Source organism: Aquila chrysaetos, chromosome 24 (assembly GCF_900496995.4).
Source record: "Aquila chrysaetos chrysaetos chromosome 24, bAquChr1.4, whole genome shotgun sequence".
Lineage (NCBI taxonomy): Eukaryota > Metazoa > Chordata > Aves > Accipitriformes > Accipitridae > Aquila > Aquila chrysaetos.
In genome coordinates, this window is record NC_044027.1 from 10667606 (window position 1) to 10683652 (window position 16047).

The 16047-nt window shown below is 50.9% G+C and overlaps 1 protein-coding gene across 6 annotated transcripts in view; it reads right to left on the bottom strand.

Annotated features, from left to right (window-relative positions):
- Positions 1-16047, bottom strand: part of WHRN (whirlin) — a 58485-nt gene that overhangs the window by 8082 nt on the left and 34356 nt on the right. For 4 of the 6 annotated variants that reach the window (XM_030000664.2, XM_030000666.2, XM_030000665.2 and 1 more), the window contains 5 exons: positions 7245-7447; positions 6809-6845; positions 5256-5468; positions 4708-4920; positions 2811-2843 (listed from right to left, as the gene is read on the bottom strand). In XM_030000664.2, coding sequence (XP_029856524.1) covers positions 2811-2843; positions 4708-4920; positions 5256-5468; positions 6809-6845; positions 7245-7447 — 699 coding nt within the window. The remainder of the gene's footprint in view (positions 1-2810; positions 2844-4707; positions 4921-5255; positions 5469-6808; positions 6846-7244; positions 7448-16047) is intronic. The other 2 variants (XM_030000667.2, XM_030000669.2) reach the window with 2 other exon arrangements.

Here is a 16047-nt window from a genome sequence, read left to right on the forward strand (position 1 = left end):
CACATAGCTAGGACCAGTCTGCACGCAGACATGAATCCTTCTGGCAAACAGAGGCCAGCTGCACCCCGTGCCCTCCCCGCCAGCCCAGCGAGATGGCCCTAATCCTGCTGCCCCGGCTCTGCTCTCCCTGAACAGCCAGGGACACTAATACTGCTCATCTTCTTCAGGGCACTTTCTTCTGCTGAAGTGTGCAAGCAGGAGATTTGCCTTTCCCCAGCTTAGTACTTTTGGGGCAAAAGCAATTAAATAGAAATTGCTCTGGGCTATAAAATGTAATGGCTTTTAAGCTGAGCACATTTGCTTTCAGCAATTGGCTATTTTAAGACTGTGCTTTCCTGGATTTCCCTTGAAAGACCCGTCGAAGCCACGTGCCACTGCTCTGAAAAATGAGTATTTATTGAGGAGGCTGCTCCCTCCTACTGACTCTCTGCTCCTTTGCCCCATCTATTTTCTAGTTATTTATAGAAACTGGAGGCCAGGCGAGGCCCTTCCAGCCCCTCTGCAGGGTACAGCTGGAAAACTTTTGTCCTTCCTATCCTGCATGGGGTCCACGGCAGGAGCGATGGAGCTGGAGAGCATCTTTCAGACAAGCAGCCAGTTTCCATTTGCAGATTAAGTGGTGGAGAAACTGTCACCTCCCTGGGGAATACAACCCAACCTTTAATTAACCTCACAGGTCCAAATGAGTCCCTTATTTTCCAGTTACTGCTAACGAGAGCTTTGCAAAGCTACTCAGCCTGAGTCCCGCAGGGTTTAAATTTTGAACAATGGCACCAGTCTGAGAATAAACCCAGCTTTCGTCCTCTCCCCTTCCCTTTCCCACCCCAGAACGCACCCGCGGGGCTGGAGGAGCCCCAGAGCCCCTGGCTCTGCCCCATCCTGAGCACAGACCTCTCTGACTTCGGAGGCTCTGAGGGTGATGCAATGACCCACATGGTGACTTCACTCTGTCTCTATCCTCATCACCTGAAAGGATCATGCCAAGCATGGGAACCCTCCATATGAGATGTCTGTGCCTGTCCTGGAGGAGGTCAGAGGACAGCTAGAAGCTGGAGCAGCTCTGTAAGGGGGACATAGGTGAGGAAGATGTCCCCTGTTTCTCTGCTCTCGTTCTGCTCTCCCTCTGGGGACACAGAGATCATCTGTCAGCTGCCAAAGAGCCTGTGGGCTCTTGTGCTTGAGATTCACTTTCCAGAGAGAGGAACAGCTCAGTGCCATCCTCTCCTTACTTGTGAAACAGAGACCAAAGACAGATGGGCTAGCAACTCAACTGGGTCACTGCACTGGGCCCAATCCTGCAGCTTCAGGGAGCTGGGAGCAAGTCAGCACCTGTGGAATCAGGCCCTAGGAGAATAAGGCACCTTTGGATGGCAGCGTCTTTGCTAGGAGGCAGTGGAGAAGAAAAACTAAATCAATGGGGATTTCAGTTCCTTAACCCTAACAATGAGGGCTGGGGCAGAAGGCAGGGACAAAGAAAATGCTGGACTGCCTTGCTTGTAAGCAATTAGAAATTCATACTGCTCTGATCAGACAAGCTGCATCCAATTATTGCAGTCTACAATTAACCTCTGCTTTGCAGGACTCACCTTGAGATCCAAGATTTACAGGAGGTGATAGTGACACTGAGATTGGCAGACACACATTATCTGTGGGTAGCACCATCAAACATGGCTTTGTCTCATCTCTGAGTATCCTACAAGCATCCCATAATGGAATCACTTTTCGCATGGCAGGTCCTGATCAGCCTCACACTGGTTATTTTTGGCTGACCCCTGGAGAACTGATGGGACAGGGGGCCTGGTCTAGTGTCACTGCCTTTGGTCATGAAGCCAAAGAAATACGCATCCCACAGGTCAGGGTGCCTGTGATAAATTCAGTCTGCGAACAGTACAGCTATCCTCTTCCAGATCAGTGCCATTCCCAGAGGGATGTGGCTTTTGGGCTGGGTTCACAGCTACCAGAGGTCCTCTGTCCCAAAGCCGTACTAGCAGCTCTCAGCTCCACCACTTGCTGTGTGTGCTTAACCCACTGATGCCCGTGATTTCCTCCCAGACAAGGAGAAGGGAATGGACTCCACACCACAGAGCTGTGCTGCCAGGGACAAGCCTGCAGCTCTTCTCGGCTTCCTCCCAACCTAGAGCTCTGTCATGACAATGGGATTTTTGAGGCTCTCCCCACATCCACGTCTAACCTTTCTAAAGTCTGTGTGAGGATTTCTCCAAGGCTGAACATGCACAACGTGACTACACTGAACCCTCCTGCACTGGGGCACAGATTTTTGCAGATGCAAAGCCCGTAAGGAAAGTTCTCCCCCATCCCTGAGGATGCATGACGGGATGTGACCAGCCTACTGGTATTTAGTCAGGGTGCCCATCCAGCAAGACAGCACAGCAGCAGGTAGAGCAGGCAACAAGGCAGGAAGGGCAGTATGGGGTCCACCGGGCATCAAGGCTGCTGGTCCTTCTAAAACCCCAGCCCTGAGCTGTCAGTGGCACTCAGGGCTTTAGTGCAAGCAGGACACTGGTACCAGCTGGGTTTGCTTCAAGGCTGAGTCTTCTGCACTGCAGCACCAAGGCCTGCAGCCGTGCTGCTGAGCTGGGGAAAGGAACTCTGGAATGGCTCAGCAGAGCCACAGGAAGAAAAGGCAGAGACTGGTGAAACGAGGCGGCTCTTCACGTGGCTGAGCCACATGCTGGCCCCTGGACGGCCTGTACCCCGCCTCCCGCCCGACGCACATTCACACGCACTCTCAACCCATCTACTATGGCAACCGCAGTACTCGAGCTCCCCGTCTCGCTGACAGCCCCTACCTCCATCAGGTCTATTAGCCACAAGAGCCGCTCCTGGGGACGTGCGAGGGGAAAAGCAGATTAAAACAAGCATAAAAGCGAAAACATAACATCAGGGAGGATGCAGAACAAATGAGCGAAACAAGCAAATCCCGGCACAATGCATCCCTCCCCCCCCCAAAACCCACCCTGCAGAATCCACATCCAGCTGCATCCAGTGCTGAATGTGAAGGCTGAAATGAGCCCCTCCTGCGAGAGGTGCTGGGGAGGGCAACAGCAGCAGGGGCTTAGGGCAGAAGAGGGCAGAGGAAACTGTTTGGGAGCTCTGCCCCTCTTCTTTCTCTCCTGCTAGCCAAGATAAGCACCCATCCACAAGAGCTGCTGCGCTTGTCTTGGCAGCTGTTTCAGCAAGCAGTGGTGACAACCATCTCAAGTGTTAGTGCTCCCAACACCCGAGGCAGAGCTCGGAGGGGTGTATGTTCTCACACCCATGGGAAGAGGTGCCACACTGCCAGGGAGGACCTGCAGTGTGACCAACGGACACATGTTTTTGAAGGAAGCTCTTACAACAGTGGTGCCCACTCTCTTCTCTGTGCCAGAGCAGCACCCCGGCCTCCCTCCCCAGCCTCAGGGCTCGTGTGCCAGCTGGGGCTGGGCCATCGCTCGCACACCAGGCCAAGCAGCCACGCTTGGCACATGGTGTCATGCAGCAGGAGGGAGAGCACAGTGCACCCAAAGCAAGTGGTACAGCCCCAGGCACGGAGATAGCATGGGAACAGGGTGTCGCACTCAGACCCCAAGTCCTGGCAGACCTGTGTTAGCCCTCTGATACTTTGGAAAGATGTTCCCAGCAGGCCTTCAGAGAGCAGAGCAAAACTCGCTTTGTTTATCCTGATCCAGAAAGGATCTCACCGTAATCCATCCCGAACAGAGCAGATGGCTTTCCTATGGGTATTTGTGAAGTCAACGGGACAAAAACACTGCTCATACTCTGAAACTCTCTGAGGCCTCTTGGGAAGCTGGACCAAACTGCGTAGGCAGGACCAAACTGCATAGGCAGGCACAGTCCCAGGAAAGCCCCCCGCCTCTCCCCCCTGCCGGCTGTGTTGCCTGGGCCCTTCACAGCACAATCCCACGTGTCCTGGCTGTGGGCTGGTTTGCTTGCTGTTGAACTAGCAGAAAGCCCATTGTCATCTGCTCTTTTCATGAAGGTTTTAATTTCCAAGGTTGCTAATGCATTTATGATGAAAGGCATTTTATGGCTAGGAAATTAATTTTGGGGCTGTGTGCCTGCACACTCTGAGGTGATTACGATAACTTAATTAGATGGTGCATGCAATGAAGGCCTGGCAGAGAGACGTGGGAGCGCTGCCGCTTAATGCTGGGGAGTGGGCAGGGGCTGGGACAGGATGCAGCTGGCCTGGCTGCTGCAGTCCCTGCTGGGACAGGGAGCAGGCAGCTAGTGTCTTTAAGGATGTGATTTAAAAGCGACAGCCATAGCTGGTGAATAGCAGCAGGCATGGTGTGGCAGTGACAAGTCGCGGAGATTTCTGCATGGATGCAGCTGATGCTGCACAGCGGAGGTCCTGGAAGGGAGGCAGAGTTCCTCCCTTGCTGGGGACAAAGTGACACTTAGCAGCAGGGCCAGCCCCCATGCAGAGGACAATAGCATCTCAGTCTCGGGGGCACAGAGATACCAAGCACATGTCACTGCATCACCTCATTGCTCCTACAAATCACACTATTGCACCCTGCCTGCAAGGGAAAAAAAAGCTTTGGGGGAATCCATCGGGGAAGCAGACCGAACAGGGTTTCCTGCAGGGTGAAATGCCTTTATAGCACTCCAGGGAAATGAGTTTGTTGTAGGCCTGCCAGGAGCAGGTGTTGAAAGAAAAAGGAACAGCCAGGAGAGACTCACCCGGGCTGAGCTGACAGTTGTGGCAGTGAAGTGGCTGCTGGAGGAAGAGACGGTGTCGCTGTAGGACATCATAGAGTAGGAGTCGGTGCCGATGCTGGGCCCTGAGGGCTGACGTGCCTTCATGGACTCAATCTCTCTCTTCAGCACCAGGTTGTCGAAGCGGTCGAGGTCTTGCGGGGAGATCACACCCCGCACCTCTGAAAGCAGTGAGAACTGGGCCAGGCAGACAGACAACCAAAGAGAGGTTGGAGCACAACCATATTCCTGGGTAGGTGAAGACCCATCCTCCCACACTGTTCAACAGTGGTAATGAGACGTACTGGCAGGTAACACACGAGGAGGTTTGGTCCTAAACTTTACCAGAACCTCCTCTGCCACTGAACACCAGCCTGTATCCCCCACAATATCCCACAACTGGATTTTGCTTTCATACCCTCACCCTTGACCCTGAGCAGATAACCTTGGAGGCACTGAGCCACACTGTGACAATGGCTCTGCTCAGTCCACCGCGTACAAGAAACTGGCCCTGATCCTGGTGTGGGCCTCACCTTAGCATGTGTGTTGAGTAGCTCGAAGAGCGCCATGACCAGAGCATCCACGGAGATGTTGCCTTCCTTATACTCATCAAGGTAATACCCCATGGTCGCCCGCTCCTGTTCATTCAGCAGGTGCCGTGCCTGTTCCTCCAGCATGACTCGGGTCTGGTTCACCATGCTGCTCAGCGTTACCTGGGAGCCGGCCAGGCCCCGGTAAAACACAGGCTGCAGAAGACAGGAGATAGGCTTTGGCCTGGGATGCCAAGAAATCAGCTGCTGAAAGGAAGGCAGCTGTCTCTCTGCTGAGACAGCTGGGCAACATAGGCAGGACCGAGAACTGTCCCCTTGCTCTGGGCTCTGCCCACCAGCCCAAGCTGCCTGCGTTTCAGATCACTGCTCTCACCCAACCACCTGTGGCAAAGCTGGAAAGCGGGACTGGAAGGGGGATGCCAAGAATGACTGGAGACAGGTACCCCCAAGGATTCACCAGCACGGCCGCTCACTTAGTGTCACTACTTGTCTGGGTAACTCCAGAGCCATGAGTTTATGCAGCACCAGTTGAATAAACAAAACGGCTTCCCAGCTCTGTTCAGCAAGCATGGATGCTGTCCCTTGACCAACTATTGATTTAACAGCAGCCCGTGTTCTTTCCTGGCAGACCTGGGGGAACTGGGGCCACACGAGAGAGGCAAGCTTCCCATCTTGTGTAAAAGGCAGATTTGCCGCCGCTGCAAGCTTGAAGCAGACCCTGGTGAAGAAAGAGCCACGGGCAACCAAAGGAGTCCCAGGGAGAGACATGTCTGGCTGCAGATGAAAGGCTTTCTTTGAAAGGGATTTCTAAGAGGAGGTCCTTGCTGTTCCCTTCCCAGGCAGTGTTGGCACAGTCAGCGCAGGGATATGGAGCCAGACAAGACCCTGACTATCCCAGAGACACTGACAAGAGCTGAGGCTGGGGAGCATGTCTTGCCAGCGAACAGCACAAAGCCATTATCAGTGAGAGCCACCTGTGAAACCTTGCTGCTTCATTTCCATTTAAAAGAAATGCACTTTGCAAAGAGGTGTTTGGAGAAGACATGCTGGCACAGAGCTGCAGTCACAGCACTGGCTAAGTCCCTGCCACTGCTGCAGCCCTGCCACTGGCTAGTGTGCTGGAGAGGGCTGGCTCAGCTCTGCTTTGGGGTGGGAAAGATCCCAGGAACTGTCAGGACCCAGAGACAGCCACCATGTGGAAGACAACATGGTCTCTGCAGGGTAGAGGAGGTCCCCACAGTCCTTGCCTGTGTGTGATCATTGCCCCTTGCCCATTAATGTGATCGCTCCCAGGGTAGGAGGCACCAGATGTGCTGCAGAACTAACTCACCAGCAGCACAGGAGAGGGCGTACGCATTATGTCACTGTTTGTAGAAACAGCTGACAACATGAGGTGGGGAGGAGTAACGCTAGAGTCCTCATAAAACTAGCATCCCTTTTATAATCAGGAGCACAAAGCCCTCCCTCCCATGGAAAATAAGAGACAACAGTGGTGATTTTTTCACAAGGCATCAGGAAGGCCTGGTATCTCTTACCCTGGCTGTCGCCTCCGCAGCATGGTCTCCCACTGCCCTGCGAGGAGGGAGAAGATCAGTGAGCACCCGGTGCCATATGCCCATCACTCATCACCTGAGGCCTGGCATAAGATCTGTTATGTACTCTCCTCTCTGTGCCTGTAAGCTAAAAGCTTCTAACCTGAGAGAACAAGGAAGGGGCAGCAGCATGTTGTCCAGACCTGATCCATCTCACAGGCCAGAGATGCTGTCTTCTAAGCACTGGATATGGGGGCCACACACCTGAGCACCAGGGGTGCTCCCATCAACAGGTTGCCCGTGCACATTGCAGTGCATCAGGCTGCCATTTCACGTGCTGGGGCTCCACACCCACCCTGGGTGACTGCGTGCACCCTACAGGAGCTCTGAGTCGACAGACCTACACAGCAAGCTTGCACGGGGTGTACCAAGCACATACCCTGCTGAGTTGACAAGGGTCTCTCCGATCTGGGAGCTTGCTATCCACCTGGTCTCGTCCACAGTGGTGCGGGCATGGGGCAGCCTCCCGATGTCCTTCACCGTCATGATGAGGTGGCGGGAAGACTTGAGCAGCTTCACCGCCTCGTCGTGGGGGATGCTGAGGAAGCTCCTGCCGTTCACCTCCAGGATCTGGTCTCCTACCTGCAGAGTCAGGATGGGGTGAGCCTGGCAGGCCCTAGGGGCTTTCCTGTTAGGAATATGCCTTCCTCTCCCGCCAGGGAGGAGCTACTCAGTCTAACCCACCACAAAACTAGGGACACGGCAACTGGAGGGACCAAGAAAAATGAGGGAGAAGGGCCAAGTGCCGGTGGCTGGAGACCAAGCACTCAAGCTGACAGCCAGGTCAGGACCTGGCTGTGAAGCCTAAAGGAGCGTGATTAGGATCCCCAACTCAGACTAATCTGCCCAGTCTCCTCCATTAACTAGATCTGCAGACCAACTTGGTTAAAACAGCCCCCAAAGAATATTAAGACCTCCAGCCCCAATCCCTCCCACTGAGCTGGGAGGCCAAGAACCATCTGCAGAAACCCCAAACCTCAGATCTCTGCGTGCAGCAGGGAGGGTTCAACTCGAGTGTCTCACCACAGTCTCCAACGCTCTGTAAACTGTAGGATCTGAGACAGCTAGATTTCATCTCTCCTCTCCTTCTATTTCCTCCCCTGCTGCTCCCGAGAGCTTTCATTTTGTGGCCAGGGCCTTTGCTGTAATCAGGAGCTTCCCTGACAGCGCGGCCATGTTCAAGACACAGCACTCGTCTGGCATTTCCCCCTTCATCCCAGGTCCTCTTTCTCTTTGCTTCTAGGGCATTCAGTGCCACTCCTCCTCACTCCCGTATTACAATTCACCTTGTTTCTGATAAGCCACGTCTTTGAAACTGCTCATTCATATCTTTGCTTAACCATAGGCTTCTGTTCAGCTCTGTCAAAACACAGTCTTAGTTTGTTTATGCTGCAATGCAAGCAGAATGAGATGTTCCTTTAAATAACTCACCTCCATGTTGAAGGAGAAGAGGAGAAAAGAGGGAGGGGGGAGAATTTCTAAATTTAAGATAATAACATGGAGAGTCAATATGATCCTTTCAGTTCAGCCCATCTCATTCTGTCACTGGGTTAAGGAAGCCTCAGAGGACTGGGATTAATTCTCCAGACTCTTACTCCAGTGAGAAGCCATGATTAACCACTGCCAAGTCTGTGGGGTGGGCTGTGACTCTGCTGTCACCCAAGTTTCCCCCAGTGCTACCCAGAACTTTGCTGGGGTGAAAGCAGACATGAGGACTACCACCAGCAATGCTCATCTCAGCGTAAAGCATGCGAGATCTGTCGACTGCTCCAGTGAGGAAGGGAAGCCAGTTGCTGGTCCGAGGAGGCAGCAGCTGATCCAGAAACCACAGTACAGCCCCTGCACTTGGACATTGCCTCTGTTTTATGCTACAGCCATGCTGAAGCTCACAAGAGCACAGGGCCAGAGCTTGCATCAGCTACTCTCCAGGCACAGCGCTGCCAGCTGAGATGGAAGAAGGCCGGGGGCTGTGGCAGCAGGACTGCCACACATATGGGCAACGTCCGTGCACACTCCCACTCGATTTCTGCTAGCCTGTGCTCCTATGCCTGTGGCATCCAGATGGTCGATCCTACAACCATCGAGGCTTCAAGGCTAACAGGACCCCTGTCAAGGCATCCACTGCTCTCACGTTGTCTTCCCAGGACAATGTTTCCCTTCCACTAGTGCATCCAGTGAAGGGCTGGTGGGAACCGAGGGCAGAGTGGCCATACCACAGTGTCAGATACAGCGTTGATAAAACCCGACCATGGCTTCTCCCAGCATCCCTGTGAGGACATCCTCAGCAGAGCGAGCACAAGAATGGCAAAGAAAAGACAGAATTCCTGCTGCTTGGGCCAGAAGAGATCCCTGATCACAACCCTGGCTGTCTTGAGGTCCGTGGTGTGACAGACACTGTTCAGACCACCTGAGAAGTGATCTTTATGAGAATCAAGTAGAGCGAAGGAGAAGAGTGAGCTGGTGGAGAGTCCCTGGGTGGCAGAAGTGAACAGAACTTAGCCCAGCGCTATCAGAGGCAACAGGGGCAGCAGGACCCTGGCTCTGTGCTCATCTCAGGAGCCACTGACCTGCCTCTGTCTGTCTGAAACTGATGCTAATCCCAGTCCTGAGAGTCCTACTTGGGCGAGGGTGTTTTGTGAGCAGGGTCTGACCCTGCCAGCAGCCACATTCAGGGACAGTTACCCAGTGCTGAGAAGCTGTCCCAGCTGCAGTGTAACCAGCCAAGGGTGCAGGGTGCAACTGGGAGCATAAGCCAGCACCTCAACAGCAGCATGACTGACCATTTCAGACAGAGGGTTTTAGCCTGGGAGCTACCATCAAAGCAGACACCACAGTCCAGCCCCCTGGGCCCCTCTCATACTCTGCAGTGCCGTGGTCTCAGCATCCCATTTTTGCCAGGTTTTTTATATTCCTGTGGCATGAGGGCACCTCACAGACAGACTGCTGTAGAGCAAAGTTGGCTCAATAGCAAAGAAAAACACCATTACCTTGAATTACGCTCCTCCCAGCCTTCAAAGGGAGACTGCAGCAGTTTTATTACCTATTGCATTTTGTTTTGTTTTGAAATAAGTCTTAAAGAAAATTCCAGGTGCCATTTACAGGGGCCCTGGACCTGCACACCCAAGTGGTGCCAGGCACCAGGCACTCCGGCCCCACTGCAAATCCAAGCCAGGACGCAGAAGCCTGGAGAAACTCTTAGACCCATGATCTGCGCAGAGAGGCTGCAGAGCACTGGGGACTCCCCTTCGTGCAGGTGAAGACTGTCAAAGCGTCAGCTGATCAACACAAGGCTGTTTCCAAGAGGGAGGGTCTGGCTCTTCTTATCCAGCTCAGCACTCACAAGCATCCCTCCCTTCACTTGTCCCACAGTAGTGACCTGGCTCAGTTAATGAATCTGAGTGAAACTCACGGCTGCTTTTTGCAGGGTCAGCTTTCAGCTGGTTCAGCTCTCTCATCTGACTACCCACATGGCTACAGGATCAGGCAGCTGCTGTGGGGTGGCAGGAAGCCCCAGGACTGTGCTGGACTGGTGGGTGGCCACCATGATGCAGAGAGGTGGCATGGCCTCAGAGCAGCACCAAGCGCCAGGAGCACTTCACTTGCTCCAGCCTGCTTTCCAGAGGAGGGCAGAAGAAATCCCCCAAATCCACTGCATGGCACTTGTGCAAACAGGTATTGCTCGGGCTATTTAAGGGATTACAGTGGCAGAGTTTCCAAGTGCCAAGGAGGCATAGCAGCTTCCCTCCCTGTCCACTGCAGGGCCATGGAGACCTGTGTGTTCCTCTGGCCTTGCAAAAATGGATGCAGAGGGAGAGATGGCACAGGATCTCCCTGAGAAGCAATAAAGAGATGCAAAGAAATAGGAGAACCTGAGGGTTATTGAACATCCGGAAGGTGGGGGAGAAAATCCTAAGATGCCTGCAGCAGCAGTGTGAGGGTGGGCCCAGGAGGGAGTCAAGATCTACCAGCAACACTCAACTATTTGGGTTAGTTCAGACTAGAGGTGGCAGAAAGGTGGCAGAAGGGGCTGGTGAAGGTGCTTTGAAGAACCAGGCAGCACTTTGCCACTGGCCGAGATGCGACTGATGCCTCTTGAATGACCAGAGAGGACACAGGCAAAAGTCTATAATCAACAACTCATGGACCACTTTGCTGAGGGTGCAGCTGTGAGAATCATCAAGTAAGCCTGCAATAAAAACATGTGATGGGAAACCGTGGTAAAAACCATATAGAATAGCTCTAAAACTAGTGTAATGGCAATATCCAAGTGAATGCGTGACCTTGCTGTGAGTGCATTCCCTGGTTACATCTCTGCCTGCCCAGCAAGGGGATGCAGAGAGAACAGTTCTAGAGAAGGGAAGCAAAAATGATTAGAGCAGATGAAGATGCCTGTGAAAGGACAGATCAAAAAGATTAGGTCTGTTAAATTTAGAGAAGAGATAATGTGTGGGGAGCTTGATGGAGCTATACAAAACAATGCTGGCAATAATGAGAAGCCAGAGAAGGGCTCCTATTTACCCTTCCCTCTGATGAAAGGACAGAGCATGCTCAGTGAGGCTGGAAGGATGCTCTGAGTGGCATTGATAGGAGAAAAGGACCTGGAGCAAGAGCACCACAGAATCACAGAATTGTTTAGTTTGGAAAAGTCCTTTAAGATCAATGAGTCCAGACACAGCTTGGCTGCAGCAGAGCTCGGTTCTGTGTTCAGCTCCATCCAGTGACCTCGAGCACATTTGCCTCATTCTTCTGGGGACAGTTCCTTCCTCTGTGACACACAGAGGGGCTGGTGCATAGCAAGGACTGTGGCAGCACAGGAGAGCCCAGTCCCTACCAACACGACTGTCAGGCAGGGCCCCTAAGTTTTGTCCTCACATGGGTCAGCTGATGCCCTCTGCTTGCTGTCTTTATAACTGCTGTTAACAGGGCGGCTGCACAGCTAATAAGGCAAAAGAGATGACGCAGGTAAGAGATAAACCCACAGTCCTATGGCCAGCCAAGAAGGGAGCCAATGCCTTCAAGCTGGGCTGATGCAAGCCTGCAGCTGAAAGGGAAGAGGGAGGACGTGACAGATGCATTGCAACAGCCACTACAAGGCCCTGGTGTTGGCACGGGCCAGGTCCTGCTGCACCATCTTTTGCTTTGGCTCCAGTAAGATGCTCAAAGCAGCAGATCCTGCAAAGAGAGCTGCCTGCTCTTGGCTGGCCTTCCCTTTCTCTGACTTTCCCTGTGGAAGGACGAGAGACAGCACTGGGCACGGGTCGGACTTGGCAGGTCATGACCAGGGGATGGTGGCTCTTTGCACCGGCTGGCTGGAGAGGCGAGAGCACAGAGCAGAGCTGTGTCAGGGTGGGATACACACCTACCCCAGCAGGCTGCGGAGCACAGATTGGTTGCCAAAATCATATGCTAGGGATGTGAAACTTCCCTGGTTTGAAAGAAAGACAGCCTGGAGCCAACCTCACCTCTGTGAAGCAGCTGCAGAAAGAGAGCCAGAGGCAGCCAGCTCCACCTGAGCTCATCCACAGAGACGAAAAAATGGGAAGGGAGGGAGGGAGGGAGGAAGGCAGCCCAAGGGAAGGCAAATGACACAAATGACCACGTTCCCGACCATCACACTCCACAAATATCTCAGGCTCTCTTCAAGCTGTCAGCTTTAAACCAACAATCGGAAAATTGCTGACCACCAACATAACAGGGAGGGAAAATTATGAAAGTGTCTAAACTGCCAAGAGAAACACACATTCAGGTGTAATGAGTATCATCTCTCGGGTCTTTCTAATTCACTGGGCAATCCACTGGAGTGGATTTTGCTGCTAAAATAAGGAGCAGCGAGCTCACTGCAGCACTGAAACAATGAAAATCCAAATTCAATTAGACAGTTTTATTGCAATTATGAATCTTTAACAGTTTTCCATATCAGGGATTGAACTTCCGTGGTTTTTTGTTCAAGACAGTTATACAGATTTAATAACCTTTCTTTAGTTTCTCCTTTCAAGAGTGAACCAAAAGGAACCTGGCAAGCCCTCGGAGTGTCAGGAAGACCAGAGGGGCCCTGGACAAGCTACTTCTCTGTCTGTGTCTGTCCTTCATCGCTGCCTCAACGTTTATTCAAAGTCCTTCACGGGTCTCTGGTCTCTTGTGGTCTGTTAGTATAGTGCCCAGCAAAAGACCACGCCTGTCTGGTGCTGCCAGAATATTAACACCAGGCGAGAACAACCAGGCAAAAAATACTTGGATAAGTTTGAGCACCTCATGCAGGGGGAAAAAAAAGACCTTGCAAAAATAATTGCTGGTGAAGGTCAGATAAGGGAATTGTTGGACAGCCCAAATGCCTGCAAATCAGCCTATCTTGGTGATAGGCTCCTGTTAGAGCTGGAGAGGATTTTTTGCTAATTAACATAGATAATAATTATTTTTTTTCCCCAAAGTCAAGGACAACTGGAAAGGTAACAAAAGACTGCAGAGATGCAAAAGAATCATTGATTACAGTAAACGTTGACCCTGGCAAATTATTTGCTGTATGCACAGCTCCAAACCAGCACAGAATAAAAGAAGTAATAATAAGACACAAAAAAGTTATAGTAAAACACAGAAAAATTATTGTCCTGGATATTTCAGGAGCAAGTTTTCAGTTGTGCTCAGCTAATGGTGGGTGGACACAATAGGACCTGCTGAGTACCTGACCACTTCTGAAAATGGGACTATTCTCATTTCCTAGGGGAAAATCTACCCTGAAATGCAGGGACTGAACATGACATGTAAAAGGTGATAGACTGCAGTCAAGAAGCAGAGTTCAGAAATAACACAGCTCGATGACAAGCTTGGCTCCTTCTCTTTCTGGAGACAGAGAGAATAACATGGGAAAGGGAAGTGCAGTCAAGAGAAACTTAATGGACTTAAGACAAGGGTTCTGAGCACCTAAAGTCTCTTAAAAATAATCAAAATTGGCTCTGGGAGAAATTCAGTCACACAGACAGAAAAATAGGTGAGAGATTTTAAACATAAGTTAATGTTAAATGACACCAAATTGAGCTGAGAATAACAGGGCTAATAGGATGCCAAATGGTTTGGCACTAGTACTAGTCTTATTTAATGCCACTAATGTGCTAGAAGAGAGGTTAAATTACACTTGCAGATACCACTAAAGTAGAACGAGTCTCTCTCTAGCACAAATAATTAGCAAAAGCAGACCTTAACAAATTAAAAATATGGGCAGGAAAAAGTATGAATCAATTTGGAAATGACCAAATTAAGACTCGCAGAAAAATAAGGAGGTATTCAGCTTCCCCAGGAGGGAAGCAGGTTGGGGCAGATGATCTACGTCCAATGAGGCCAGCACAGCTTGTTGGAAGGATCAGAGACAGATTTGGGAGCAAGGCAAGGGAACAGCAGGTGCCAAGTGCCGTCTGAAAACATGTTCTTTTCCCCAAACACCTTGCAAAACAAATACAAGGAACAAAGCAGATACAGACTGAAAATGAAAGCATACAAGGAGAGAAGATTGTCTCTTGGGGTAGGCAGTGGTTTTGGCACTGCTGTGGGGAGGTTTCTGCTAGCCTCCCAGAAGAGGAACAATTTAAGCAATGTCTGTCCCCATAAAGGTGACATTGTTGGGAGGACCACTCCACACTGCCTCCAGTGGAAAGGTTACATCTTGCGTACCACAACCATGCACCTCCTCATTGAATTTCTCACTATACAGCTTATTCCCCAGACTCCAAGGCAGCATAAGGCTCTTTTTTTATCTTCTCTTTTTCAGTATCTTTGCCTTTTGCAGACCTCAAAATACAAGCCAGTTTTCAAGAGGCAGCTTCATGACTGTCACCAATGATGTAAAATCATTCACCTCTTCCCATTTACAGTCTTTCTTTTTCTCTCCTTCTCTTGTATATGGATATACATGGATCGTGGTAGCCTCTTTTTACCCCAGCCTTTGTGTTCCAGCCTTTGTGCTGGGAACTCAATATTGAGTTGTTTGTTCAAAGAAAGCTACTTAAAATCTGCTATTTCTGATGTAAAGGTCAAGGAAAGGACAAAAAATTGGCTTAAAAAAAAATCCTGACAAAATACACCACCAAGAAAAAATGAACGAGGAAGAGATCCGGACGAGCAGAGCCATGAATGCCAGCACAAGCAGCTCAGCTCCTGCACGGCATCGCTGCAAACATCACAAAGGAGGCAGGAAGGACAGAAGCCAAAAGCAAACAAGACTGGCTCACATTCCTCCTTTGCAGTCCTCTGCTAACCTGCACTTTCTCAGTCTGAGAACTTACACCGAGGCAGCGTATTTTAAAACATGCCCAAAGAACACACTGTCACAAGTTTCATGAATGAATAAACATAAAGAAGGCCAAGGCCAAGAGTATGAATATTTAATTATTGACTGACTGCAGTGATCCAGCCTGTTTTCTGTTGGCACCTGCAGAGCGCTCTGCCTTGTGGCCATGAAGCTGCAGGGAGCAGAGCAGCAGTACCCAAGCTGGCATCAGCAGAGCTAGATCTCCTCGGGGACCCACTTCTCAGGACCACGGCCCCTGTTTCTGTAGCAGGCAAAAGCCATCTCAGCTTTCAGGCCTGAAGAAACTTCCTTGGTTTTGACTGGCTTTCAACACCACACTGTTCATTCTTTAATCAAAATTTAAGGGAAATGCAAAACATTTTAATAAAACATTCGAAAGTTCTGATTCGGTGTTGTGGATGCAAGAAGGTTTTCCCTAAAATGAAAAGGCTGGCAGAATCAACTTATAAACAATTCTGGTAACAAATGCAGTGGAAGCAGCAAAACCCATAGAAGAATTCACAGCCTGGGAAGTCAACAGGAACCTTCCCATCGACTCCAGCAAGATTGGGTTGAGCCCACATTGAACAAACCCACAATTTTTGTACTGCAGAGAGCAACAAATTATGTGGAAATCACATTTACCCACCAGTTCATCCCTCCTCATGGTATCATATCCCTTCCACCAACACCTGGAGCAGTGTAGGAAGCGTGTGGATGCAGTCTACACCCAACCATGTCTAACAGCAGAACATAAAAGGCCTTTCTTTATCTCCAAACCTCCAAGCAGTTCTAAATTTATGGCCTGCAGCAGACACAAATCAGGGTGGGAAGTGTCTGTGCGTATCTGAAATCACATAAAGCCCAACATTCAGAAAAGCATCAGCCTGCTGGCACGTACAAA